The 25223-nt window shown below is 43.5% G+C and overlaps 5 protein-coding genes and 2 pseudogenes across 7 annotated transcripts; 3 read left to right on the top strand and 4 right to left on the bottom strand.

Annotated features, from left to right (window-relative positions):
- Positions 1-1673: 1673 nt before the first annotated feature.
- Positions 1674-2460, bottom strand: GCG54_00004983 (annotated as a pseudogene). Its single transcript has 3 exons — positions 2312-2460; positions 1953-2205; positions 1674-1889 (listed from the first exon to the last, which is right to left on the bottom strand). Coding segments are annotated over exons 1-3 (618 nt in total).
- A 3922-nt stretch (positions 2461-6382) lies between these two features.
- GCG54_00004982 (uncharacterized protein) lies at positions 6383-8432 on the top strand (the record flags this gene model as incomplete). Its single annotated transcript, XM_045405017.1, has 5 exons — positions 6383-6904; positions 6965-7132; positions 7186-7271; positions 7327-7410; positions 7475-8432. 5 exons carry the CDS (start codon positions 6383-6385, stop codon positions 8430-8432), a joined length of 1818 nt encoding a protein of 605 aa, XP_045262960.1.
- A 326-nt stretch (positions 8433-8758) lies between these two features.
- On the bottom strand, positions 8759-10763 carry GCG54_00004981 (uncharacterized protein; the record flags this gene model as incomplete). Its single annotated transcript, XM_045405016.1, has 7 exons — positions 8759-9272; positions 9328-9468; positions 9515-9870; positions 9934-10056; positions 10117-10236; positions 10294-10389; positions 10443-10763. 7 exons carry the CDS (start codon positions 10761-10763, stop codon positions 8759-8761), a joined length of 1671 nt encoding a protein of 556 aa, XP_045262959.1.
- Positions 10764-11496: 733 nt separating this feature from the next.
- On the top strand, positions 11497-13544 carry GCG54_00004980 (annotated as a pseudogene). The gene is made up of 6 exons: positions 11497-11966; positions 12036-12185; positions 12262-12680; positions 12743-12866; positions 12949-13351; positions 13423-13544. Coding segments are annotated over exons 1-6 (1688 nt in total).
- Positions 13545-14336: 792 nt separating this feature from the next.
- GCG54_00004979 (Meiotically up-regulated protein 14) lies at positions 14337-15352 on the bottom strand (the record flags this gene model as incomplete). The annotated part of the gene is made up of 3 exons (XM_045405015.1): positions 14337-14414; positions 14487-15009; positions 15057-15352. 3 exons carry the CDS (start codon positions 15350-15352, stop codon positions 14337-14339), a joined length of 897 nt encoding a protein of 298 aa, XP_045262958.1.
- A 514-nt stretch (positions 15353-15866) lies between these two features.
- Positions 15867-18048, top strand: GCG54_00004978 (Arginine metabolism regulation protein II; the record flags this gene model as incomplete). The annotated part of the gene is made up of 3 exons (XM_045405014.1): positions 15867-16125; positions 16174-17093; positions 17155-18048. The coding sequence occupies 3 exons, from the start codon at positions 15867-15869 to the stop codon at positions 18046-18048; spliced, it is 2073 nt and encodes a 690-aa protein (XP_045262957.1).
- Positions 18049-18083: 35 nt separating this feature from the next.
- On the bottom strand, positions 18084-20029 carry GCG54_00004977 (Non-reducing end beta-L-arabinofuranosidase; the record flags this gene model as incomplete). Its single annotated transcript, XM_045405013.1, has 2 exons — positions 18084-19802; positions 19868-20029. 2 exons carry the CDS (start codon positions 20027-20029, stop codon positions 18084-18086), a joined length of 1881 nt encoding a protein of 626 aa, XP_045262956.1.
- Between the last annotated feature and the right edge of the window lie 5194 nt (positions 20030-25223).

Here is a 25223-nt window from a genome sequence, read left to right as displayed (position 1 = left end):
ATAATATCCTTAATATTAAATAAGAAAGTTCTTTTAAGATAATATAAGAGAATAATAATAAGTATAAGAAGCTATTAGATATATAACTAAATAATATAGATTTAGAATAAAGANAATCCCTAAGTATTAAATAATATAAATAGGAAATAGTAACTTTAGAACTATAGAATAAGAAATAACTTAATTAAATTAAAAATCTAAAGAATTTAGTAATAAGAATATAAAACTAAATAGTAGAGATTATATATAATATATTTTAAAGATATATAGTAGTTAAGCTTCTATTTATAGACTTATACTACTAAAATAAAATTTTATATAAGATTATTATAATAGTTATTATAATATATTATAANTAAAATAAAATTTTATATAAGATTATTATAATAGTTATTATAATATACTATAACTTTAAGAGGTATAATATTACCTATAACCCTATAAGTATAAGTAGAATCTCTACTTATACCTATATTTATATCTACTTATATACTTAGTAAACCTATCTACTTATAGCCTAAGTCTACCTGTAACCTAACCTATTTATATAGCTACTTATAGGTATCTATAGTATAGGTAATTCGAAGCCTAGGAAGATTTTGCTACAGCTGCTGCTGGGGCTGGCCTAATCTCGCAACGGACAGCTGCATATGATTGCATTACTTGGGACCAGTGGAATGGGCGATTGCATTGATACTGGTCCACAGCGGTGCACCAAGCGCCCTCGGCATGACAACTGTTTATAATGCTTCTGGGCCCTGTACAGAGACTCTTGTGCTTTGCGTTTCGTCATCTAATATTATACTACACTCTGACGGAAGCGAAGCTCTGAGGGAAGATTGATCGAGTATCAAAATGGAATACGAATCCTCTATCTCGAACTGACACATCAAATGCTGAGATACCCCTGAATATCAAACCTACGTGTCTGTAAATCATTCATTGACCGACGAGGTGACACATCGACGACGTGATGTGTCACAGCATTTACCCGTCAATCAATACAAGACTTGAATGGCATCAACCTTCAGCTTCTGCAACATGGAAGAAACAAGTAATGGTCTATCAGCTCCTACCGATGCAGGTGATCGGCAAGAGATGCCTTGGAGGATCGATGTTTCCGTGATACCCCTCCGTACCACGCGATCCCCTCGAGCATTAACCAGGAACGGACATGCGACTTAATAGTCGAGTGTTCTTCCAATCGGAGTTGCCGGGCAACGAATGGAGAAATTCGGAAACATTAGGAGACTATTGATGAAATAAACGCAGATCAATCTGACCTAGAATTACCCCTCTCCGTAACCCCTTTTCCGCATTCACCAAGCCAGCCCTAATCCAACCGAGACATTGCGTGTAGTACACCACGTGAGGGTATCACGAAGTATGAGACATACAGGGAGATCACCTGTCAGGCCATCCATAATCAGCCACAGTTGCGCAAGATTCCAGCCTCTCGATGAAACGATGCCATTGCAGACCATCAGCCTCTCCCCTACAAATGAAGTCGGCGAGAATAGAAGCCCTCTAGATGTGGGTCCCACGTGTTGTGTGACGCTCAGCACATGGCCGAAAGACAAGAGGCGCTCGTAATAACTCCACATAAGACCGTTACGAGGGCGTGGAAGCGAAGTTGCGATGCTTCTACGTTGTTGTCATCCTCGACAGAAGCTTTAACCGAGATTTGACGGATTCTTGGGGTTGGGATACGGTCTTAGATTGATCGAGAAGCTCAGCTGAGCTTCGCGAGTCTCGCGAAAATCAAGCTTCCCACAGCTCAAGCTAACTTACTTCCCGTCTGCATGGATCATGGATTTGACCTTGGCAAGAAATTCCTCTAGGCCGGCTAACATTGCCGTGGGGTCCTCGAGGGCTGGGAAGTGTCCTCCCTGAGAACTGCGTCAGCCTTTTGTCGTGCATAAGCCGGGAGAAACCAGGACGTGCGGTGTTACCTTCTCGTAGTCCTTGTAGAAGATCAAGTTAGGGAACGTCTTCTCGGCCCAAGCTCTTGGTGCAGGTACGAGCTCGCGGGGAAAGTTCGACACGCCAAAAGGCTTGTCTTCTGGGAAAGGGATGGCGGCAGGGAACCGGTTGGAATAGATGCAGCGTGTGTACGTGTCGGTAAGCCAGTAAAGTGTTACATTAGCGAGAATCGTTTCCAGTGGCATCGGAATCTCTGTCCAGTCCCGGAACTTCTCGCCGACCCTGTTGCGCACTTTAAGCCTCGTCTCGAAGAAGAAGAAGAAGAAGAAGGCAAAGACGAGGATGACCATATAATAGTGGTCGGGGGAAGGTGCCCCGAGTTACTCACCATGCTAATAAAGCCAGTGGACTAGATGCCACCGTGAGCCCAATGGTTCCAGGCTTAGTTTGATGCATGAGGGAATATCCGAAGCCCGTTGCGAAAAAGCACTGAGCTTGGATCACGCGCTGGTTGTCTTCTTCCGAATAGCCGTCCATATGAGATGGGACAGGCTCCTTCGTGGCAAACAAGCCATTCACTAGGTTATGTCAGGTCTCTGATGCATTAGAATAAAGCTTGCCTGTGCAGATAAGGGAACTGGGAATTTGGTGTAGAGAGGCCGTACTGTGAAAAGCTTTGCAGCCATCATGCTCCTGAGCCATGATTCTCGCAAACAATGTGCCAACATCCCCTCCGTGAGTAATGTAAGTTTTCCCGAAGCCCAAGTGGACCATGAGGTGATTAAGAATCTTTGTTGCATCTTGGAAATCAAACTCATTGTCCACAAACGATGCAACGTTGCTCGAAGCGGAGATCGATGAGAAGCCATAGCCGGGTAGCGAGGGAACAATGATGTGGTAAGGTAATGTCTCCGAAGTGTATCTTGTTTTCAGAAGCTCAAGAATGGGCAGGTACTCCAAAACGCTCCCTGGGAAGCCATGCAGTAGAAGGACAGGTATCGCGTCTTTGCGATCGGAGAAGAGCGCAAGAAAGTGAACGTCGTATCTCAGACCTATTTTCCATTTTACATCAACATCTGCGAGTGCTAGCGTGAACAGAAAATTAGGTAGGGTGTTGATACGCGTTTCGTGTGACCGCCATGAGAAGCGAGCGGGGTCTGTCCACGCAGCTTTGGCGTCGGAAAGCCATCTGTGAGTTGTTCCAAAAGCTTCTTGGGTATTCTCCCATGTTTTGGAACCAATCTTGGAGACCCTGAGAAGTGTCTGGAGATCATCAATCGATGCTTGCGGGACGCTGATTGTGAATGGCACAATCAAGGGGGAATCATGGGGGGCCTGCGAGAAAAGACTTGGAGTACCCATCATCGACCATGTGTCGTAAGGTGCTCACAATTAGTCAAAAGAAAGTGTCTCGACTGGCTCTACAAACCAATTCGTCAAGAATGCTGGCTGGGTATTTATACACGAATCCTGGATCCCAAAGGAACTCGACGTGCAGCTTCTACGGACAAAACGAGTATCACCTGCATGGGTTCAAACCAATCGCAAGACGCAACATTATCTGCAATGCGACGAATCAGCCTCCGTATACTACTATGCTCCTGGTCTCTGACTACAAATCTCACAGCCATTGGGATCAACTTCGGGACGAGGAAGTCGATTCGACGTATTCCCTCAACCAGCAGCTGAGGAGATCGTTGGGTGCGCAATCAGACCTCAAGGACGATGCGACAGCATCCTGATGAGAATTAATCGATGCTCTCAAGCCCTAGGTATAATTGGAAAGGATATTTTCCCATGAAGAAGCGTCAGGTCCCCGCAAAAGAACCGCTAGATAGTGAGGGTTACCCACAGAACTGATAACTCATAAGGTTGCAAGACGGCTGACGAATGGCATACCACAAGTGGAAATAATATCGAGCGGTAAACCACGCAAGCGGCACGGGTGGCTGCGGCACAGGTCAAGCCAGCCGGTTCGTCACCGTTGGGCGATTCTTTGTTAGGAAATCTTACCTCTTTTGGGGCATCTTTGCGATTTCCCAAGGCGGAATGTAAGCGCCAAGGGCACACTTGAACCCTATTGTTCTCTTTAAACGCACTAGAGAAAAGAGGGAAAGCCCAATGTGGTCCACAGCGAGATCTACAATGGCCTTGAACAAAACCGTCGTCTGGACGACTCCGCGCCTGCCCGGCCGGAGCAGCCGGCGATGTTCGGAGCTGGCCTGCTCAAGTCCACTGCCGAGTGGGGCCGACCGGTTACGGACACTCATTTCGAAGGTCTCGGCGACTTACGTATCTGCCAAGCGCCTTGGCTTTCAGCCTCCGCTGCGCCGGAACGTTCATTTGATGATTGCTCACCTCATTCAAGTCACTTGGCATAGCTGACGTCGAATTTGTCAGGGCTGGATCCATACCAATGCTTTCAGGGGAAGACAGACTATGGCAGGAGTGCATCTGCACGTGGACTGTCCGTAGCTGGTGATGGGGAAGCTTCTATCGTTCAAGCTTAGCCAAGAAAAGGCAGACTTAAAATATTACGCAGGTCCATTTATTGTCAAGATCTGGCATCCTGCAGTCAGTGCATTGGCGCTGATCATTTTTGTGTGGACCAACCAGGGTCTTTCGCTATTCAGTAATCCGATCCTTGCCCGCCCAAGAGGCTATTGATGATCTGCATCCTCGGGAGGTCAATGGGCCGCGACAAGGCTCCCAGTTCTCGGTCAAGCAGCTGACATGCAAGCCAAGGTGCTGGAAAGATAGCTCAGGAGAACTCATATGGGACAGAGTCATCGACTTTTGAAATTGCTCACGATCTGGCAGCGTGGGGAAATCTGGATCCCCCCAGCTCGCGACCGGGGTTGAAGATGCAATCCGCTTACGCGCGAACAAGGCGTGATGGGGAAACCCCAAATATCGACAAGTGCAGATTTTGACAGCGGGAAGAGGAAACAGTGATTCCATAGATCGACGATCACAATGCCCACAGCAAAAGACATGAACTGCCGTCTGAGCGTGAAGAAACAAAGGTTGGAGTAGACAATGAGACAATGCCCTGTAGTCCACTAGCAAGGCCGAGATGCTCGGCAGAGTTAGCTGGGATTGGTGAAAAGTAGACAGGGGGGTTTGCTGTTCCTGACTGCGGGCCACTCCAATAGAGGGCATATGCATGCACATCATTCAGGGGTCTCTGATGTTTTCCAAGTGTCCGGATGCGACTTGATCTTAGATCCGATGAGCATCCCGGCAGCAGGATCGGTCCCAATGATCTCGAGAAATCTGTGAGATCTGACGTCAATTGAAATGCGTCACTTGGAGTGCTTTGCTGTAGTTTCCAACACATTTGTCACGATTTCGACCCCAGAGTTTCATATCACATGGCACTCGACAACGATAGTAACGCGTATTTTGCCCCAGACCGTTGAGTTTCTTTGACGAGCACGAGGCGACGGCATCCCCAGGACGAGAACCATGTGGAGAACGAAGTGGTCGCCATCCTTCCCGCGATTCGTCTGCGCAAGTGCCGCCCTTCGGAATCATGGAACGAGTCGATCCGGCACGGAAAAGATTGTAGCACTAGAAATGATCAACAGGCATCTATCGCCGTCAATCTCGACGCCAGGTACGAAAAAGATCTAGCATCCCACAAAAGGACCGGAAGCCCTGCGATGCCGTGTTTCTCGTGTACCTGCAAAGCCAAAAAGCCTTTGTCTTGAAATACAGACATTTGATTGGACTTAGCAAAGACCTGACGCATGCGAGGCTGTCCACCTCACTTTACCTCGAGCAGATTGACTCATGAAGATCCCTTGCTTTAGACTGAACGGAACGGCCAAGCGAATCCACGGTAATGCGCTGATTGGATCATCAGCCGTCTAGCGCGACGGACGATAACGTCTAGTTGAAGCTGGCTTGATTCGGGTGCCGGGAGCACGGACGAACACCTTAGTGATCGACAAAACAAAAAAGCAAAGTTCTGAAGGACGTAGGGAGAACATGAGTCGAAACATGAGCCTGAATTGTTCAGAGTAAGCCTAGAGTAGTTCATCGCGGGAAAGCAGTGACCACAGCCGAGAGACGCCACAAGCGGGGGGAAGGGGTTCAATATTAGCCTGGCCATAACGGGATTCGCTGCTCCGGACAAGCTGTGCGGCTGTATCACACCCGTATCGCTATGCCAAGCACGCTATCGCTTGACTGATTATACCGATCTGGATGGCCGATCACAATGTGTCCAGGTGCCGGTACCGTTGGCCCGCTGGGCTTCTTCGACTGTGGCTGAACCGTTCCTCGGTCGGTCATGGACTCTTCCTTCTGCATTCCCCACTCATATCCCCACGCACAAAACTTCAAGAATGAGGCTGTCTTGAAAAGAAGACACATTCCCATCCTGTTTTTGTCGAAGATCCAGACCAGGAGATGCCTTCTCTCTTCGTCCAACAACTCCAACACAAACGTCACCATGGATCCCGCAGCGATGGCGAGCCTTACGATCTACAACTTCCCGCCTATGCCGCCAAATTTCGACAGCGTAGGCATTTTCTACATGACCTTCTGCGTAACATGGACGGTACTCGTTATCGCCGGCATGATCTTCTGCTGGGTCAACCGCGATAGCCCCGTCCTCAAGATCCGTGGCTTGCCGCTGTCCTTCGCCGCCATCTTCTGTCTTCACTTGTACTGGATTCTCGCCCAGATCACCTATCCTATCGGTGGAACTATGCCGGCTGTTCTAGCCTACGATGTCCAGTACTTCGTCATGGGAACTTGGTTCCCGCTTGGTATTGCCTTATTCCATGCATCCAACGCTCGTTTCCTGCACGTTGCCAAGCTGCAAAAGTTGCATTTTGCGAACAAGGGAGAAGGGATCAAGCGAGGAAAGCTCGGCTGCGATGGTTCCAGGACATCCTGGCTTTGCCGCCTGAGGAACATGGACTATACGACGAAGATTATGATCCCCATCGGTCTGGGCTTGGTTGTTCAGGTACGTAAGGTTCTTCCACATACGCACTGATTAAATCTAACCTGCGGTTGTTTGGTCTAGGCATGCTTGACCATTGGCATGTGGCTCGCTTGCAAGAAGTATCACCCGACGTTCGGCATTCCTGGTACAGAAATTCAGGGCTCCAATGTCATGGAGCAGTTGGTAGACTTGGGTAGAGGATGGGAATGGTGGCCGACGGTAGTTTGGCAGTTTCTCTGGTCGTGGATTGTAAGTCACCATCGATTCTAAAAGCAGCATCGACGTGTTTCTAACGTGTATAGATCGCCCCCACGATGCTCTGGAAGGCTTGGGGCATCCGCGACACAATGGGATGGCGCACACAAACCATTGGCTGCTGCCTCGCCAGGTTTGTAACACTCTGACTTGTCCAGTAATCTTCATCGTTGCTGATCTCTATCTAGTCTCCACGCTACACCGATGTTTCTCATTGCTTCGTATGTCCCGGCGTTTGCGAAGGTCAACCAATACTTCACTCCAAGCCAGTGGTAAGGCCTCAACCTGAAGCCATTTGTTTGATCTCAAGAAACCGCAGCTGATGATAGCATTTAGGTTACATCTCTCGTCTATGGTGTTCGAGATCTTTGCCGTCTTTGTACCAGCATTCCAGGTTATCCGACTGCGAATCCTCAGCAAGAAGGCAAGGGATGCAAACGCCAAGTGGGACACGTCGTCTCAATCAAGTACTCTGAGGCCCATGTCTAACGCTATGGGCACTTGCGTCAACTGCAGGCGTGAAGCCTCAGCCAGCCAGTTGGAGAAGGGCCTCGCAAACGTATACCAATCAGACAACATCGAAATCGGCCCGGAGCCGGATAGCCGTCTTCTCACGATGAGCGCTCTTGACCACGCCCTCCGTGAGAACACCGGTTCTCTTCAGGAGTTCTCGGCTCTTTGCGATTTTTCCGGAGAGAATATTGCCTTCCTGACCCGTCTGGACGCATGGAAAACCTCAACTTGGCCTCAGTTTGCTCAAAACTCGAAAGCTCATTCACTAAGTGGTGAAGAGATGTTGGAAGCCTTCAACAGCGCCCTCGACATCTACGCGGACTTTATCTCAATTAACCTCGCCGAGTTCCCTCTCAACCTTCCTTCAAACGAGCTCAAGCATCTTGAGGCTGTGTTCGAGAAGCCCGCTCGCATTCTCTTCGGAGAGGACTCTTCACTGAACCACATCACCCCTTTCGACGATGCCTATCACTCCCGCAATGGACAGACTTCAGGCAGTGGACAGGACATCCGAGGCCAGATCCGCTACACCGGCGAGATTCCCTCCAGCTTCAACCCCAATGTGTTTGACAGCGCTCAGGGGCACATCAAGTATCTCGTTTTGACCAACACCTGGGCCAAGTTTGTTAAAGAGATGCACCAGAGGAGACGGTCAAGCGAAGCAAGCAGAAGTGTCATATCGACAGAATCAGAGACATCGCTTTTGAGCAGGGTCTCCACCAAGGTCACAGATATGATGCGTGGGAAGAGTCGCTTGGATTCTTCTTCAAAGCCTTCGTGACATGTGTACAGTCATTCATTCATTCGTTTCTTCCTCTTTGCTTCTATCCAATACCCGGGAGACTTCCCACACCTACACAAATGTAATCAGACATTTAAATAGTAAAACATATCTAAAAGAAGATTCAATGGCCAGTTACCTACCATTGGACAAAGATCGCAGTGGAGAAATCATATAGCACAGTGCTTCGCAGTAGTAAAACGTCTGTGTAATACCATTTCTATCGCGGGTTTTGGTCCAATCATTACGAGACTGAATTGCATTGAAACATCCCGAGCGGGAATTTCAGAATTTGATCATTTCTACTTGTAGTGCTGAACACACAATCAATGACTCAAACCCTTCGCGTGCGCCTTTGCCACATCCTTCCAGTATCTCTCTGCGCTCTTCTCTCTCATCTTCCTGCCATATCTAGTCATAACAAAAATACTAGCATTCCACACAAATCCGATAGCGCCAACGGTTATAAAAGTGTCGCGATAGCCCATGTGGTTGAGCCAGGGAGTGATGCCGTAGTTGATGGCAAAGCTCATCGTGTTACGAATGATGACGCACGTGGTGATCATGTCGCCGCTCAGTTGCGGGTATGATGCGATAGCATAACCCAGAGATCCGGCGACCGCCAGAGCGTTGTTGATAGCGAGCGTGAATTGAGAGATAATGAGCCCCATCCAGTGGATATGGTAGGCAACTCCAAGGCCGTAGAGGATCATGCTGAAAGGCACCAAAAACATTGAGGCCGCGAAGAGCCACAAAGAATGCTCTGATTCGGAGATTCCGTTGTTGCGACGCGCGAGGCGAATTGTCAAGATCTTTCCAACCTTGCCGCAATAGTAGCCTCTGCAGCAAATATGTCAGTCATCATTACAAAACAATTCAAAGTAGTCGGACTAACCCAATGATGGTACCAAGAACGCCACCCGCATAAGCGCCAGCCACACCGGCAGTAGAGAAGCCGTACATGGTGGTGTACACGGTGCCTGTTGTAGCATTCTGAACACCAGACCATACTAAGTTGTTGGCGCCGTACATCAATCTGAATTCAGTTAGGCTGCAGTCCTGCTCAAAAGAATTGAACTTACCCAGCATAAACGACAGAAGGATATGTGAAGCCTCGGAGGGCGCCAAGAGCAATATCCAGCATTCGGTTGGGTCTCGGCTTGTCCTTGATACCCAGTTTCTGAACAAAGGTCTTGCGTAGGTACATGACCTGTCCAGTCTCGCTATCGACGGGGCTGGTGGTCGGCGCTCCCTGCTTCTCGGTTGTGTTCGCGACCTTCGACTCTTCCTCACTACCAGTTGCAGATTCTGTTCGTTGCGCCTCCGAGATGATGGGTGTTTCATGGCCCTCCAGTCTCGCGGGACGATCGTAGTTGGTCTCTTCCATGAAGAGGAAACAGTATACGAAAGCAATTCCGTTGAAAATTGCGCACCACCACTGCAAGGAGGAAAGTATGGTCAGCATCTACCTTAAGACCGAGATTGAGATGAGTTATCTTACCAGAGTCCACTTCCATCCCATGCCGACGTTGATGAAACCAGAAAGCATGGGAGCAAGCTTGCCTGTCATAGAGAGACCCCATCCATAGAGCGCAAGGTACTTCGGGCGTTGGTGAGCGAACCACTACGCATCGATTAGTCTTCATTCGCGTATTTAACAATTTCTTGTGGACAGTGCGCCTACAATATCGGTAATCGAGATTTCGCAAAGTGATTCGACGGGTGCTCCGAAAAGGCCAAGCAGAATACGGCTCGCAAGATAGGTATGCTTTGTAGTGCACATCGGTGCAGTAGCGAGGATAATCTGAAAGGCACATCTAGTTAGGCAACAATTTCCCAGAATCTGTATTGGATGGCTTACAATATTCGCCGCAAGGGAAGCCAAATAAGCAGGTCGCTTGCCATATTGGAGAGCAAGAGGTTGCCAGATGACGCATCCCCAGCCGTAGAAGAGAAACTAAAGCACATGTCGTCAGAAATAGTCTCTTTGAATTGCACATCCCGACTGACCATGATTCCCGTTCCATTGTTGATGTCCGCCAGCGATAATCCAGTCGCTTTTCGAATGGGAGTGACGACGGAGTAGACTGCACTACTTGGGATGGCAATCATGATGGTGTACAGCACAACGCATGACGTAGCCAGCAATTTGCGCCTTCTAGTCCAGTTCAGAGGATCTTCTGGGTCTTCTGAAGGGCGAGGAATGAGCACGATATCGTTCTCGCCCGACCCTGACGCGTGCTGTCCAATAACGGAGCCATCTACGTCGATGAGCCTCGAAGTGCCTGGAGGCAACCCATCTCCTTCGGCTTTGGTGTGGTCTTGAGCCATGGTCCCAGAAAGAACCCCGTTTCAAGTTGGTGCCTTCAAGACAACGTTCTCTACAGCGGTCGGAGGGTGGGAATGGCAAGAATCAGGGAGAAGCCAAACAGAAGCGACGACAAGGCAGCGGCAGAGTATGGGTGCTTCTTTGCTACTTATCGCTCCTGCTCATTGACTGCTCGGGTGAAGATATGGTCTTGGCTCACCGAGGTGAGTTTGACAGAACAGTTCAATGGAGCTATCTTGAAGTGATGATAAGCTGCGCCCGACAGGGGAAGCTATGAGCGCGGAGCATGCGGGGGCAAGCTGATAACATATCTGGGGCAAGGACTACCAGATATCTTTCGGGGACGCTCCGACACCAATCCTACCAGCTCAAATGACCCGTTCCATGCTTTTTTCGGGACTCGGATATCTTCATCCAGTACAATTGCTGGTTTGCGAGCCTAGGGAGGCGGGTTTCGTGCGGAGCTGACATGCAGGAGGACTGGATGACCATTGTAGTGGAGAATGGACCCACTGCTGCACTCAGTTATGGCAGTTGACAGCGATAGGCAGAGAGGCGATCGCCGCCGGACAAGATAGCTCTAACTGATAACGAAGAACCGACTGGCTGGAAGAAACCGTACAAAGTGTCCGGGCTCTCTGACAAGCGAAGGCATGAAGGCTGATAATTTACAGAGATCGACGCGAGTGCCGGCATACTGTTGTAACGTCGTTAAATCATTTCCTCCCTGACATCATGGCTATCACGGCCCTTGCAAAGAGTTGGCGAGAGCTAGCCCAGACATGCATTGACATCCAGAAGAAGTCTATCCCGAAGAATTACGAGCTTCCGCAAAGTCAATTACCGCCCAAAGATCGCCGAAATGTTCAAAATGTTCCATATGAGGCAGGAATTCTTACGACCGAGGAGTTGGAAATGACGGAACAAGACGCGGCTGGCTTGTTGGAGAAGTACAGATCTGGCCAATGGAGTGTCAGACAGGTTGTCACAGCTTTCTTGAAAAGAACAACGATAATTCACCAATTGGTATGGAGGCTATTGGCAAGCGTTTTGTGCACATGCTGATCATTCGACGCCTGAAGACCAACTTCGCTACAGAAATTCTCGCTGAATCCGCTTTGCAGAAGGCCGATGAGCTTGATGCTTACTATCAAGAGACCGGTCAGTTGGCAGGGCCGCTGCATGGTATTCCGATCTCAGTGAAGGTATGTGGTAATGTTTGTCTCTGCTTTCATGAAGAGGGCTTTGGTTACTAAACTGCATCTTATTCAAAGGAGCACATCGGTATGGGCGGCCGAATCACACATGCCGGTTTTGTGGCGAAGATTTCGAACATCCCCTCCGAAGACGCGCTTTCGGTACGCATTTTGAAGCAGGCAGGCGCAGTCATTCACGTTCGAACAAATCAGCCCCAGTCTCTGATGGTATGTGACAGAATAGTTTACCCAGACAACTTCGTTTGAAGACTTGTCAAACTAATATTGACTATTTTCGCCATAGCATCTCGACTGCAATAACAATATCACTGGGCTCACCTTGAATCCCCATAACCTCCTTCTCTCCCCTGGCGGCTCTTCAGGAGGCGAAGGCGTTTCCGTTGGGGCAAAATGCTCTGTTATAGGCGTAGGCACCGACATTGGTGGCAGCATTAGAATTCCGGCCGCTTTCAATGGTTGTTACGGACTCCGCCCGACGGCTTTGAGAGTTCCTTGTCTTGGAAACTTTGGTATCACCTTTGGTCAAGAAAGCATTCGTGGGGTTGCGGGTCCACTGGGACAGAGCGTGGATGACCTGGACAGGTTCATGAGTGCCATGCTGGGAGAAGAACCGTGGCAAACAGAAACTTCATTGGTACCTTTGCCTTGGCGGCAAGTAGCGCTGAAAAAGGACATTACTATTGGTGTCATGTTTGATGACGGGTGAGTACTTTGAGCTCTTTTGCATGAGACTTCGAAGATGACTAACAGATGCAATTTATCAGATGCGTCAAGCCTCACCCACCAGTTCTTCGAGCCCTTCAACATGCAACAGACAAACTTAAGGCTGCAGGAATCAAGGTCGTGGAGTGGAAGCCTTTCGACCATGAACGTGGCTGGAAGATAGTCGTAAGTCAAGGCAACTCGTCTTCAATCACAAAGTCAGACATCATACCGGATACCGGCGCAGCCGCTGACTTGACATGCGAAGTCCTCACTGTACTTCCCACAAGGCCCGAAACCGTACCTGGACACCTTCGCCGAAGGGGGTGAACCAGCGCTTCCACTGACGCACCACGCCTTTGCATTTTCCAAGTGTCGGCCGCTTACAATAGCTGAGAACTGGGCTTTGAATGCTGAGAGAGAGGCATACCGACGCGAATATCACGCTTTGATGAAGGCAAAGGGCGTTGACTTCATCCTTTGCCCTGCATACGTCGGGGCGGGAGTGCTTCAGGGCGGAGCAAAGTACTGGAACTACACGGCCATTTGGAACATTCTTGACCAGCCAGCATCCATTCTCCCAAGCGGACTCAGGGTCGATAAGCACATTGACAAGCCTGAAGAGGCATACACGCCAAGGAATCAGCAGGACGAGGAAGAATGGAAAGCATGTAAGTTGATTCCTCCCCTCGATCATTCCAAGCACGAGGAAAGCTCGGTCATGCTAATCATCAGTTTCAAGACGATCCGGATGTTTTTGATGGCACTCCAGTTTGTCTGCAGGTTGCGGGCAAACATTTTGAAGATGAGGAAGTGCTGCAGGCAACACGGTTGATAGACCAGGTTTTCAAAAGCAGTGCATGATTTCCGGAGTTTGTGCGCAAGACGCTCGCGCTTTAGATTTTTATAGACGATAGAAATAGATCTAAATCGCCGCTGCGATTGCTACCTTTGGCGTTGTGGGCGCCATCCTGAAGATCCTTCTCTGCTCATACTTTCCTATCGCCAATTACATACTCAAAACCGTCGGCGATGTCTCATTACAGCATCATCTTCTTGTTTGCAGTTCCGACGTCGCAGATTAATTCCAACGTCGATACGATTTGAAAGTCCACTGGTAGCTCGCGAACAAACATCTACATGGGGGGAGTCGATGCAACGGTGACGTATGGGTCCCGGAAGCTTATCATCGGCGCTTCTAACCGTGTGCCGCGGAATAGATAACGCAGCTGCATCCATTGATAACAGCCAACATCTTGCTGGGTCTCCGCTCGGCCTTTCCTCTATCAGAGCCTATCCAATGAGTTCATTGGGGAATGTCGAGCGTCGGTGTCAGATGCCTCTTCCAAACTTGTAGGTTTGGTGGGATTAGAACTGGACGGACATGATTGGCGCATTGATCCCCCAGCACTTCCTGGGCAACTGACGGTTGATAATGACCTCAACCTAGTCGGACTTAATTATCTCCAGTGCGATGTGTGGATTCCTGTCGTATGCAGTCCTTTCGTGAGGTCGGCAAGAGCAACACGGGCGGCGTCATGAACGGTGGCAGCACCGAGATCACCGATGACTGGATGTGCAAGCATCACGAAATAAACACCTTGGCAGAATAGTTTTGCGGATTCGTGTATCATTTCTGAGTTATCCTAAAGAGCGTTATTCTTTAGACAGCTCTCCCTTTGACTTCCAAATCTCGTATTCAAAATCGGGCTGAAACTCCGTGTATAATGTTTCCTACAGACAGATTGTTAGAGATTATTCGAGAACAAGGAGGAATTGATGGGACGCAATAGCATGAGCACTTACTGGATCGGCATTGACTTTTGCCGTGAACTCGGCCGCCTTCTCACTAATGTGGTTCTTTGGCAGCCCAGTGCTCTCAACCATGATTTGGACCTCGCAAGACTTCTCCATCAGCGTGAAGAGATAGGCCGCCTCGTCGACGGTGCCTCCAGTTGTGAGTAGACCGTGATTTTGGAGGATCATAACACGACCCGTGCTTCCAAGTGCTTTAACAATATTCTGGCTTTCCTCGGCATCCAGCACAACACCACCAAACGACTTGTACACAGCTTGTGTGCCCCAGAAGTTACAGCTGTCTTGATTGATGATGTCCAGTGGTCTGCCAAAGGTTGACCATGCCTTTCCAGCTGGCGAATGTGTATGACAGGCCGCATGGATATCTGGTCGAGCCTTGTGGATGATACTGTGAATCATGAAGCCTGCAGCGTTGACGGCGACTCTGTTGCCCCCTATGACTTGCCCATCCTCATCAATATGAACCATGTCGCTGGCCTTGAGCATACCGAAGTGCTTTCCGAGACTCCGACTGGTCAGTATCTTGAACCACACAAGGGCATGAAGAGAAAAACTCACGGGTTAATCCAGAATGTGCTGGGGTCTACCGGGTCACGGACGCTAATGTGACCACTGGTGCCCTCAGTAAAGCCTTTACGAGCGAAGACTCGGAAGGCGCCTGCCATGTGCTCAAGTTGCCATTGTCGTTTCTTGTAAGGGTCGGTAATGTTGGGGATTCCGGCAAAAGTGAAGCCGCCAGTTGCCAAGGCAGCAACGCCCGTTTTCTCCGACGTCTTCCCAGAAGCAGTTTCCAAAGCGATGGTGCTGGTGCTCTCAACCGGCTCAGCCACCGTAGTAACTGTTGTGGTCGACATGGTGACAATGAAAGGCTCTTTGAGTAAGCTGATCTATCGAGATATGTGAAAAGAATGGCCAGGTTCTCAGTTGAACGCAATCTTATCAATGCCTCGGATTCGCCTTGAATGTGCTTACTCTAGTAAATTCCCACTTCATCTGGTCCGCGGTCCGACATAGTCGACGCGACGCCTCCATACACCGATATTGCTACCCTGCCAGTGTCAAGCTCCACTGTGGCCGCTTACTCGGGCAATTCACAGAAGTCCTTTCGCTGTCGACTTCCCCGTAGAATGAACCCTGCATGAGCTCCACCTAGAGCTATCATGAGCTTAGCCTCTTTCGGCAGGCAACTGATACCCGTATCTTGACCCAGTTCTTCCCCGCGATGATTGTCAGATTGAAGGCCCAATGAATTGCGGAGAAAGTCAAAGTGATACTCTGCCATCCTGCTCTCGCTCCCAACTTCCTTCCCGTCAATGTGAACAATGCAGCTTGATTCCATGCACCCCACGGTCTCCGCGAAGCAGCCCGATGCAGTCCCAAGCTCGTTTGAATCCACTCAGCCGTAAGAGGACCAAGACTTTCACCGGCTGCTGGACCTGCCGCGGGCGCAAAGTCAAGTGCGACGAGATAAGACCCCATTGCCGTGAATGCCGTGCAAGGAATTTGCATTGTGAAGGCTATGGGGCCCGTTTGCAGTGGCTAAGTCCAGACACAGGTGTCCCTACTCGCAAGGGTTCTCTTGGTCCTGAAGAGGCGGGATTTCCATCGAGACGAGAACTTCCTCTGTGTAGGTCATCTATGCCAGAGTTGAACTCTTGACTAACATAAGAATTAGCACCTATCAAGCAGGTTCTATCATGGAGTCAAGTTGATGGCATCTTGAAGACGATTGAGTCGTTTGATGCAGCGTCGTCATTCAGTGAGAATGGGCATCTACACATTCAGAACTTTGGCGTGTTCATGGCAACAGGAGCTCTAGAGTCTAATGGTTTCGCACTAAATGAGGACGTAATGCTCAAAAGTCACTTTGAAACTAATGTTAGCAACCAAACTCCTGGATCAGACTTGGACGACCATCACTCTTCGCCGTATGTGGTGAACAGTCAGACTCCGAATGGTTTTGCATCACCTTCAAACTCGGAGGCGGCGGTAGCATGGGAGTTATGCAATCTCCATGAGAGACAGGCTCGTAGGCCTTCAGTTATCAGGCATTGGCAGCCGCAGACTTTGTCTGATGGCGCCTCTGAGATCAAGGCTATTCGCCCGAATACCTCAGAAATCTCTGAGACCCAGCAAAGCCCACCGCATTATCAACGTCACCACACGGAAATCATTCTGCCCAAAAGCCCCCCAATGTCTGTCTTCCCCAGCCAAGATCGCTTCTTGATGTATCACTATGTCCACACAGTAGTGAACATATTCTGTGTCATCGACAATGCCAAGAGTCCCTGGAAAACAATTCATATTCCCAGAGCCATCCAGGGTATCGGGGAGATGGATGTCATGGGATCAACATCCAGAGTGCGCAGTGCCTTGAGGAACGCATTGCTCTCAATCAGTGGCTTCTTCCTGGCCAATGTTCGAGCATCTGAGGCTCATCCCAATGAAGCTGTCAAATGGGTGGAAGAGGCAATGCAGTACCGATATAATGCCATCGGTCTGCTGAAACAGGCAGTTGAGAGTGACTTGTATTCAGGAGGAAGGCCTAAATACAAGGAATATCTTGCTACCATGCTATCAATGATCACTATCAATGTGAGTTGACAGTTGGGTTGGGTGTCCCACTGTTCCAAGTCTCTAATCGTGCTCTTCTCAGATCATGTCAGGAGATACGAGCACCTGCGCTGTGCATCTAGATGGCGCGAAACAACTCATCAGTCATAACAGAAAATCTAGAGTATCAGGAAAGACGCGGGCCTTGCATCGCATCTACTTTTACCTTCGGGTCATATACGAAAGCACTGCCGTTGAGCCTACTGGTAGTGAAGTTGATACTTCACCAAGCGGAGAGGCTTCCAACCAGCCTGGGCCCTACCACTCGCCCCGGTCGCATGCCGAAGAGCAATTTGAAGAACCTACTGAGATGGCAAGTTTTGAGTGTATTTACGGTATCCCTCGGAGTCTCCTGGTCCTCCTCAAAGATACAACCAATCTCATCAAACAGGTTTCCCAGGCAAGAATGTCTGGACAGTCTTCAGAGATTTCTGAACCGTTGAAGAGTCAGTGCGATAGTCTGGAGAAATCCATTCTCGACTGGTCGCTAGAAGACGAGCTTGCTCGATGTCGTAAAACCAGTACTAGCACAAGCTTTGACATTATCTTCAATCAAACGAAGTCTTTCCACAATGCTTTGATCATCTACTTCGCTCAGAACATCCATCTCCTCAGCTTTCGCTACCTTCGGCAGTACGTGGAGGCAGTGTTGCAAGGCATCGAGGCTATCGAGAATATCAAGACCGACAACAATATATTGGCAGCTCCAATTTTCTGGCCAGCTTTCATTGCAGCAACGGAAGCATTCGATCCTCAACAGCAAACTCGTTTCCGGAAATGGTACGAAAGAGTTGCGATCTATGGGATTAAAGCAGTCAGGACCGGGAGCCGAGTAGTGTACGAAGTCTGGGATAGAGGTCCGTCAACAGACGGACGAGTGACGAGCCTGTGGAGAACTATTATTGAGCAGACCGGGGAAACACTCATGTTGACTTGACTAGGAATTTTGCAACTTTTCTAAATAGTAAAGGCTTAATCCCTGAAGCACCAAACTCTCATCCCCCCATTGCCGCCACGATTTGCCCGGGCATAGTACGGTATGAACACGAGATCTCTTTCCTCGCCACGCTCCCATGGCTTGTGACTATACAGCTTTGAGCCGTTGGTGTTCTTCAGTTCTGTTCCCCTAGCAATCACAGGGGTGACCTCATAGCCCAGAATATCCAGTGGAGAGCCATCCTTCAGGCTTGTCGTCGAGAGGATGACGTTATCAATGTCAAGCTCGTTGTCGACATCTTCGATGCAATACACCAAAGGCCCGCGCTGAACGCATACCTCATTTTTGCCAAGTTTTGGGTTGGCGTACACGAGCTGCGGCTTAAAGCTGAAGACAACTTCCACCCTTCCATCTGTTCCTTCTGGCAGGTACAGATATCCGTCTTTGCATGTGCCGTCGCCGTTTGACCCATCAACCGTGTAGCCATCCGACCACCTAGGAATCCTCAAAGCAATTGCAACTGTGCCTGACCACGCTACCTCGACCTTTCCGGACCAAGGTGCAGCAGTTTTGATCGTAACCACAGCGTCGCTTCCAGGCACGCGAAGTACACTCTCGATGTACAAGTGGATGGCCACTCTTCGGTCTTGCATGGTGTAGATGAATGCTCCAAGATTGCCAAGAAGCTTTGCGACGTTTGGCGGGCAACAGGCGACGTCGAACCACCGACTCCGCTCCTTCGGTCGGCCTGTGAACGTGCGAAGGGGATTCTCATAGTAAAACGACTTTCCGTCTAGACCGATCGCGCCAAGAAAGCCGTTGTACAAACCAATTTCCATAACATCGGCGTACTCGGAGTTGAGGTTGAGACGAAGCATTCGTTGGCACCAGCCAATCATTCCAAAAGTTGCGCAAGTCTCAGCATAGCAGACGCTACCCTCTTCGGTATCCCCGAGCACGTACGGGTGTCCAAACCCCTCCCATTGACGGACAGACCCCAGTCCGCCCGTGATGTACATCTTCTTGTCGACCATGTCCCTCCATAGCCCGTCCAGAGACTTGTGGATACCTTCATGCTTTGTCAACCGCACGAGGTCGGTTGCGGCGGTCATAAAGTACATGGCTCTGACAGAATGACCCACCAATTCAGTCGCATCTGCTAGCCGCCGATCGGCTTGGTGGTAGCCGTAGTCTCTAGGCATCCGATAAGTAGGTCTGAACTCAAAGCTGAGCCAATCCCCAGGATCGTTTCCTCTGGCCCAAGCTTCTTTGTCAAAGTAGATCTCGTCCCTCTCATCTCTTGTCCCGCGCTCGAGGATAAAGTACTGAGCTACTTTCAGAAGAAGGGGGTCCTTGGTCATTTCGTATAGCCTCAGCAATCCAATTTCGATTTCTTGATGGCCAGGATAGCCACGTCTCTTTCCAGGCTCGGATCCAAAGATTGAATCGATATGCTGCACAACTTTCATGACCGGTTCCAGAAGCCGCCCGCTGGCAGTCAAGGTCTCGTAGGCGACACATGCTTCGATGAGGTGGCCGATACAGTACAGTTCATGCATGTCGCGGAGATTCGTCCATCGGTTTTGAATTCCTCTCACGGTGTAATATGAATTGATGTAGCCATCTGGGTGCTGTGCTCCTCGTATGTTGTCCACGGCCTCCTCGACATTGCTCATCATCTCCTCGTCGGTGTGTGTCATCAGGAAGTAGCACGCCGCTTCGGTGGCTTTGTAGACATCGCTATCCCAAAACGGCTGAACAAAGTGAGCAGAAGCCTAAATGCCTTGGAGTTTCAATATGAACTATAGCTCGTACTCACATGGGGCTGAGGTTGGTGGCCTTCTTTCCATTTCAAACAGTCCCAGTGGCCTGATTCTTTTTGGGCTTTGACCAGAGCAGGTATGGTCTTCAATCGGCCACTGTCACGTAACTGCACCCAGAAGGAAGATGTGATCTCGACATTTCGCGTGGGGACCTCCATGATGAGTTACCTGCACCACCAAAACTGATGCTCACTGTTAGATCACGAAGAATAACTTGGAAATATGGAGAAACTCGAGCGAACGCCTCAAAAGTCATGGATAATGCAAATGAGGGGATCCGAGGAGTACCAAACAGTGTCTACGAAGCGCTCCAATGAAATTCATGTAGCGATTGTTGGTACCTCATACGTCACTTGCTGAGGCCATCCAACACCCGATCTGCAACCTGCAGTAGCTAATATGTTGCGAGACGGTAGTCGGCCGGGCCCAGGCCTGAGGCCTGAACCCCGGCCTGAATCCCACCTTTATGTAAGGGATCAGCTACACTACTTTATAGCTAGGTATACCTAGCACTTATAACTAGATTAATTAAGCTACTTTATATAAGTTATAAGTCCTCTAAATACTTAAATCTATTTATTAAATAGTAAAGTTATTCCTAAGTAACTATTAGGACTTTAACTTTATAATTTAGTAATTACTATAAAGTAATTAATAAATTACTAAACTACTAAAAGTAATACTTCTAAGTAGAGGTTATAGTTATTATAATATATATCCCCTATTTATAAAATCTTTTTAGTTTCTAAGTTACTAAAGTTAATAATTATTTAATAATTACTATAGTTATATAGTAATAACTACTTAATAAATATCTAATAATTACTTATAACTACTCTTTAAACCTCTCTTAAATTACTAAATTAATTAAATAAATTAATATATCTTTAACTAGTAATCTAACTCTATTTTCTTTTAGTTCTATTAAAAAGGGATTATTTTAGATTAATCCTCCCCTTTTTTCTATTATAAACCTTATAATTAGAGTAGTTATATAGAAAGTAATTAATAAAAGACTAAATCTAAGAAATTTAATATATAATACTATCTTTAAACTAACTAAAGCTATAAACTTTAAATTATAAGAGATTAATCTTAAGAATACTTTTAAAGTAATAAGATTACTCTTCTACTTAATAACTAAAGAGATATTAATTAGATATAATAGAGATATAGTTTTTAAAAAAGATAAAGTAATAATAGTTAAGGATCTAAGTTTTTTAAATAATTTAATACTTATAGGTTTTATACTTACTAGATAGTTACTTATAGAGAAGATCTAATATAATCTCTTAGAAGAAATAATTAATAATAGTTTTTTTATTATAGTTTTAGTCTTCTATATTTTTATTAAGACTAAAAAATATATTTAGAAGTTTAATAAATTAGCTATAAGTAAAGTTTATAATAATTAAAATAAAATAACTAAAATTAATTATAGTAATACTAAGGATTTTATATAAGATCTTTACTTAATTTTTAATAAACTAAATAGTTTTAATATAAGTTTATTAACTATAGCCCTTACTTATAGACTTATTTAAGGTTTTAGATATTTTAATTAAATTAAAATAAACTTTATAGAGAATAACTTTATTATAAAGATTTAAAACTATAATAACTTCTTATAAGAACTTAGAAGTTTAAGTAAAAAAGAATAATATAAGTAAACTTCCTAAAGTATTAAAGCTCTATTAACTAAGAAGAAGTTTACTATAAAGAGGTAAACTTAAGTTTCTAAGTCTAAAAGTATAGAACTATAAGATTTATATATTTCTTATAATATTAAGTATCTTAAAACTCTCTATAGATATAAAATATATAACTATTACTATAAAAAGATAATATTATATTTAAATAAATATAATAATTATTCCCTTAGATATTATAAGTATTATACTTTAGTATATAATAAGTTTAAATATACTAATAAACTACTAATAACTTAGTAATTAATAATATAGGTATCTACTTTAATATTTACTTTAAAAAGCTAAACCTAAGATAGTATCTTTAGAAACTCTAGTATTAAATAGAATATTAACTAATAATTTAAAATTTTTATAGATACTCTATTAGCTTAAACTTAGAAGAGGACCTTTCTATTATTCCTAATAGAAGACTTTAGAGTATTTAATCTATACTTTAACCTTTAACCTCTAATTAAAGATCTATATAAAATTATATATATATAGGGAGTTAAGAAGTAATTAATAAAGGAATCTATATACTCTAGCTATAGTTTTACTAGTTAAGTTATAGATATAGAGATTAATAGTTTCTTTATATATAATACTATTAAAGAAATTAATAAAGAAGAAAATAATAACTAAGAAGTATAACTAAGTTAATATATTATATCTATAGCTTTAATTAGGAGGATAAACTCCTTTATATTAGATATTAGTACTAATAGATATATTCTTAATAATCTCTCTATCTTTAAGGAATTTTAAAATCTCCCTTAAGGATTAACTATAAACTATATAAATAGAAAGGACTAAATTAATTAAGCTATTAATATAGCTAAAATAATTACTACTAAACTAAATAATAAAAAAACTATTTTTTAACTATATAGTACTCTCTATAAACCTTATAATATAGTATAAATTATTAGTACTAATCTTCTTTAGAAAATAGATATCTATTTTAATAGTCTAAATAATACCCTAATTTATAAAGATATATCTAAAACTATTATTAATTTTAAATAAGATATATAAGTCCTTTAGTTTTAGATCTATCCTTCTAACTAGAGTAATAAATTTAGCTCTCTTAAGCTAAATTACTAAACTTTTTATACTTATCTAAAATATCTATTTAGAGAAGTAACTATTACTATTATAAAAGATATTAATATAAACCTCTTTAGAGTACCTCCTATAGGATATAAATATTATATTTACTTTATAGTAAAATTAATATAATAACTTAGTAATAAATAATAAAAATAACTAACTTAAGCTTTTTAGAAGCTTTAGATTAACTTTTTAGAACTAATACTATAAAGTTTTAAAGGTATTATTTATAGCTTCTATATTATAAAAACCTTCTTAATTTATAGATAGTTCTAAGTATTTAAATTAAAAAAAGATATAGCTATTTAGTTATAAAACTAGTTTCTAAAAAAGATTATAGTAATAAATAGTATTATTTATTTCTCTAAAGTTATTATAGATAATAATATAGCTCTTTTTAAAGTAATAAAGCTTTTTACTTAAGAATAAGGTTTTATCTTAAAAATAGTAATACCTTACTCTTATTAGTAAAATAAAAAAGTAAAAAGCTTTAATAAAGCTATATAGTAAAAAGTATAAGTAATATATATAGAAATTAATCTTTTTAAATCTTTCTAGTTTTAATTAATAAAAACTTCTATAGAAGTTAGTAATCTACTATTTAATAGTAAAAGTAATATTAATCTTTATAAAAAACTAATAAATACCTTTAATATATCTCCTATTATAAGAAAACTATATATATATTATCTCTATTACTAAAATTACTAAGTTTATATCTATATTCACCTAGATAGTTATCTATATATAAAAGGATAGAAAATAAAATCTAAAACTAAACTTAGAAGATTTATAGGATATAATAGCCTCTATAGTAATATCTTCTATATTCTTATTAAAAAGACTAATAGTATTTAGTAAATAAGGGATATAATATTTAAAGAAGATAAAGGAGAGCTCCCCCTAATTAAATTTAATAACTTATAGCTAAGAGAAAAAGTTAAACTAGAAACCTATAAGTATAGTAATAAACTATTAACTATAACCTATAAAGCTAAGTTTTAGCTTTATAATTTAAATATAAGGTTATATTATTATATTTATTCTACTAAATAAGAATAACTATAAGGAGAGGTAAGTAATTTATACCTAGAAGAAGCTTAAAAACTAAAAAGTAATAATAAATAAGAATAGGAAAATAAGCCTCTTTAGGAAGAAGTTAGTAATAAGAGGGGTAGTTTACTAACCTTAGATCTAAAACTATATATACTAATATAAGATATTAATACTATAAATATATAGGTATAATTAATACTAGAAGAAAATTCTCTTCTATACTAATATTCTCCTATTACTCTTCTAAATTAGAGTTCTCCTACTATCCCTCACTAGTAATAAAGTTCCTCTACTATATTACTATAGCTAAGATCCCCTATTATTTCCCCCTAAATACCTTAATTAATATAAGGAAGACTAAGGGGAAGACTAAGAGGTAGTAATAGAGGCTCTACTCTTATAAAATTACTAAGAGTAATTACTTCTTCTTCTAATTAAATAACCTAAATACTTAGAACCTAAGTATTATATAATATAAAGAAGTTTAATAGGGAATTTAATAAGATAGAAACTATAGAGATTAACCTAATTAATAATAAAATAGACTAAAAATTAGTTATTTTTACCTTCTTAGTATCTAATCTATTATAAACCTTTAATTTAGAGATTTACTTATTTATAACTTTTAGGAAATAAGAGGTAATAGAAGAAAGACCTCTAAAGTTAACTATTTTTAATACTATAAAGACTTAAATTAAAAGTTTATAAGGGATAGAATACTAGTAGTTTAAAGAACTCTTAGATAGCTTTAAATATCTCTTAAATAAATAGGTATATAATAAAAAGGTTACTATAAATAGAAGACTTAATAAAGTTAGAGTAAGATAGGTTATCTATAATAACTTTTAAGATAAGAATAATAAGATAGTATATACTACTATTACTAATCTTATTACTCTATAAGTTTTTTTATTAATTATAATACTTAAGGATTTAAAACTTTATTAGGTTAATATAGTTATAGCCTTTCTAAATACCTTTATAAGAGATTATAATATCTTTATTACTTAACCCTATAGGTTTAATAATAGATCTAATTAGTTTTATAGATTAAAAAAAGCTCTCTATAAATTAAGAAAATCCCTTCTTCTCTAGTATAAATAAATTATTACTATTCTTAAGTAATTAAGGTTTAATCTATTCCTAAAGGAACTTTATATTCTTATTAATAAGGATAGTATTATAATATTACTTTATATTAATAATATACTTATTACTATACCTAATATTAAGTAAGTTAATAACTTTAAAAATAACTTATATAACTTCTTCTAAATTAAAGATTTAAGTAAGGTATAATAATTTCTTAAGTTTAAGATTATTTATTATTAGAAAATAAGATAACTCTAAATCTTATAAGCTAAATATATTAATAATATATTAATAGAGAAAGGTATTATTAGATATAACTAAGTTCCCTACTCCCTTAATAATATTTAGTTACTAAAGATTATAGAATAATATAAAATACCTACTAAGATATATAAATATTAAA

The sequence above is a fragment of the Colletotrichum gloeosporioides genome, assembly GCF_011800055.1.
Source record: "Colletotrichum gloeosporioides strain Lc1 chromosome Unknown consensus_54, whole genome shotgun sequence".
Classification (NCBI taxonomy): Eukaryota; Fungi; Ascomycota; class Sordariomycetes; order Glomerellales; family Glomerellaceae; genus Colletotrichum; species Colletotrichum gloeosporioides.
Note: the sequence above shows the minus strand (reverse complement) of the source record. Positions and strands in the feature narration are given on the sequence as shown.